The 3,877-nt window shown below is 36.9% G+C and overlaps 1 protein-coding gene across 1 annotated transcript; it reads left to right on the forward strand.

Annotated features, from left to right (window-relative positions):
- Positions 1-711: 711 nt before the first annotated feature.
- On the forward strand, positions 712-1,672 carry LOC127630066 (claudin-4-like). The gene has a single exon (XM_052107474.1). It carries the CDS (start codon positions 787-789, stop codon positions 1,417-1,419), a length of 633 nt encoding a protein of 210 aa, XP_051963434.1. The 5' UTR covers positions 712-786; the 3' UTR covers positions 1,420-1,672.
- The last annotated feature ends 2,205 nt before the right edge of the window (positions 1,673-3,877 follow it).

A 3,877-nucleotide genomic window follows, 5' to 3' on the forward strand; every position in this document is an offset into this window, starting at 1 on the left:
CCTGTTCAAATTTGACATTGAAGGTGTGCATACAACATATTTGCCCACCGGCAACTATAGTTGCCACACATTCAAATATGAGTATCAAGAAGTAGAAAAAAACTTGGGGAAAATAAATGCAGAACGTGTTCATATAGGACACTATTAACATGACTATATGCATGAAACCATTCAGAAAAATTTGGGCACAAATGGGTTAAGAGAAATCTAACAAAGTTTAGTTAACTACATGCAATCTGCCAATGGGGTAAGAAAAATAACTTGTTGTTTTTCCTTTCAAATAAATGTAATTGTCTTACTCTACTGGAAAATAGTTTTTTCTTGCTTTAAGTATAAACCCGATTAAAAGTTGTTAGATTTTTCCATAAACTAATCTAAGTAAGAGTAAGATATTTAGCCTAATATGAAATATTGTGTTTTTAAAGCATTCTGTATATAGAAGCCGCTTGCAGCATATTCCATTTTTTGACACTCTGATCATCTGTATTTTTCTAGAAAGGTTTTTATTTGTCAATACTAGTAAATATGGAAGGAAAACTTTGACATTATTTTAGCTCGATGACCTTGTTGAAGTATTGTTGTGTTTTGTCTGTCGGTTCCTCTGAACGTCATCCATGTTGTTTATAGTGTACACAGCCAAATGAGAAATCATAGGGGCTCTCCATAGAAATCATTAGCTCAGGAGACCCAAACTCCGCCTTTTCAGACTCTTCCTATAAATACATCTGCTGCTGGCACACTTTTGAACACTTTGACACTTTAAAGGTTTGACATTTCTTCTTAAAAATGGTTTCCCAAGGACTCCAGATGATGGGCATAATCACAGGCATGTTGGGTTGGCTGGGGGTCATCGTCGTTTGTGCCTTGCCCCAGTGGAAGGTGTCGGCATTCATCGGAGCCAATATAGTCACAGCACAGATCATCTGGGAGGGCATGTGGATGAACTGTGTGGTACAGAGCACTGGGCAAATGCAGTGTAAAGTGTACGACTCCATGCTGGCACTCACCTCTGACCTTCAGGCAGGCCGGGCCATGATCATCATCTCCATTTTGACTGGACTCTTTGGAATCATCGTTTCTGTGGCTGGAGGGAAGTGCACCAACTGTATCGAGGACTCAGGATCCAAAGCAAAGGCATGCATCGTTGCAGGCATTCTCTTCATTGTCTCTGGACTCCTTTGTTTGATCCCAGTGTCATGGTCGGCGAACACGACCATACAGAACTTCTATAATCCGTTAATGGTGGAAGCTCAGCGGAGGGAGTTGGGTGCAGCACTGTATGTCGGCTGGGGATCTGCTGGGCTGCTATTACTGGCTGGAGGAATACTCTGTTGGAACTGCCCACCAAAGCACGAACGCATCTATAACCCCAAGTTCTCTGCAGTGAGGTCCAGTTCTACACAGAGAGAATTTGTCTGAGAGATAAAAACCCATGTGACTGAGCTTAAATAAATTACTTCAGCAACTATATGTAAATCAACTATTTATCTTTAGAATTATTACAGACATTTTTCTTACATTTAATAGTGTAACATATTCAATCTTCCTATTTACATAGAATTATGAAAACTTTTATTTTGAAGAGATTAAATATGTTTTATATATATATATAACAGTGAAAGTTTTGAGAATGTGCAAGTATGGTGGTATTCAAAATATAGATTTTTTTGAACACGCATATTGTATTATTCTGTCATTTTTTATTGCATTACATTGTTTTTTTTGTTTTTTTATCATAAAGCATTGGCATCAATATAACATTACCAACATATTCAAAGACTGTGGTGTAAGGTATCAGTCAATGGAGAAATCACTTGTCCATCCAAGTTTAGTAACTCTTGGGCAACAGTGCATGCCTATTATACTTCATAATGTCCACAGTAAGGAGGAATAAACAAGATTTATGGTTGAAATGTGAAGAGAAGAGAGAAGGTAACTGAAGAGAAGATACACTAAAATATTGGGTTTCATACCAGTGTACTTTTCACACCACTGATTTAGATATATCGCAACACAGAGCACGTTTACATGCATACCAATGTGCTGATTACTCCTAAAAATCAGTTTATTAAAAAAAATACAACAAAGCAAGAAATCCATGTTTACCTGACATTAGAAATAATCAAGTTATTCTATGCATTTGAAATAAAACTACGAAGAGGCAGGCGCACAACATGTGCATACATTGGATAAGACAGTAAGAACACCAGTTAAGGTGCCGCGTTAAGTCCCGGTTACATGCGACGTGAAAACTGTGTACTGGGCCAAAATCTACCAGTGTCAAATGCTTTATTTTTACGCAGTTTTTGACCTTACACCGATTAAGGAATGCCGTTTAATGCTTTTACATGACCACACACATAGTTGGCTTATTAAACATAATCGGTGTATGAACGTACAGTACATGTAAACACGCTCACAGTTTCATGACTATTCGTGTGAATAGTACAATATCGTACGACTTGCCTTGTATGAAAACGTATCCTCAAACGCAATTTCAAATCGATACGATGCACCTAAAATTTTTGTTAACCTCCTATCCAACACTTTCTTTTAATAGAGGACTTGTCTATGATCACATTTTGTTACTCACCTGTAATATGCCTGCCTAGTCTCCTTCCAAACCGCCATGTTTTCTTCCGTGGTTCACAATGGTGATTTTACTCTTAAACTCATGGTTAAGTTAAGGTTTTGGGTACTTTATTACACTTTAAGGTTATGGTAAGGTTTAGGTTTGAGGTTAAACTTATGGGGAAATTGTCAGAATGCTGTTTCTCTTCCTTCAGTTCTACACAACAGTACAAGTCAGGTTTGTATGAGACAACCCGTATAATTTCTTTACGACTTGTCAAGATATTGGGTTTGATGTCATCTCATTATTACAAGTACTGATATTAATCAGTTTACTGGTTCAAAGCTTGTGAGAGTAGTTTTTTTCATTTCAGTGGTCTTTTGGCACTGGAAACTCAGAGCTTGGAATGTTGTGTAATCATTCATGAGTCGAGATTATGATTAAATGCTCTGTTAAAGGAATAGTTCACCAAAAAAAAAAAAACTACATTTCTCATCATTTCCTCACCCTTATGCCATCCTGAATACATGACTTTCTTTCTTCTGCAAAACACAAATTAATAATTTTAGAAGAATATTTCAGCTCTGTTGGTCCTCACAATGCAAGTGAATGGGTGCCAAAAATCTGAAGCTCTGAAAATCACATAGGTCGGCATAAAAGTAATCCATATGACTTCAGTGGTTAAATCCATGTATTCAGAAGTGATATGATAGGTGCGAGTGAGAAACAGAGCAATATTTAAGTCCAATTTTACAATAAATTCTTCTCCCTGCTCAGTCAATCTCCACTTTAGCTTTCACTTTCACATTCTTCTTGTGTGGTTGGTGAGTTACATTCTTCATGCATATGCCCCCTACTAGGCAGGCAAAATAATTTATAGCAAAAATTGGTAGATATTTTGATCTGTTTCTCACCCACACGTATCATATAATTTCTGAAGATATTTATTTATGGATTACTTTTATGCTGCCTTCATGTACTTTTTGGAGCATCAACATTTTGGCACCCATTCACTTGCATTGTATGGCAGGACCTACAGTGCTGAAATATTCTTCTAAAAATCTTAATTTGTGTTTTGCAGAAGAAAGAAAGTCATGTATTCAGGATGGCATAAGGGTGAGGAAATGATGAGAAATGTAGTTTTTTTTTTTTTTTTTGTGAACTATTCCTTTAACAGAGCATTTAATCATAATCTCGACTCATGAATGATTTCACAACATTCCAAACTCTGAGTTTCCAGTGCCAAAAGACCTACATACCGGGGATGGCTTGAGGGTGAGTAAATGATGAGAGGATTTTCATTTT

Source organism: Xyrauchen texanus, chromosome 36 (genome assembly GCF_025860055.1).
Source record: "Xyrauchen texanus isolate HMW12.3.18 chromosome 36, RBS_HiC_50CHRs, whole genome shotgun sequence".
Classification (NCBI taxonomy): domain Eukaryota; kingdom Metazoa; phylum Chordata; class Actinopteri; order Cypriniformes; family Catostomidae; genus Xyrauchen; species Xyrauchen texanus.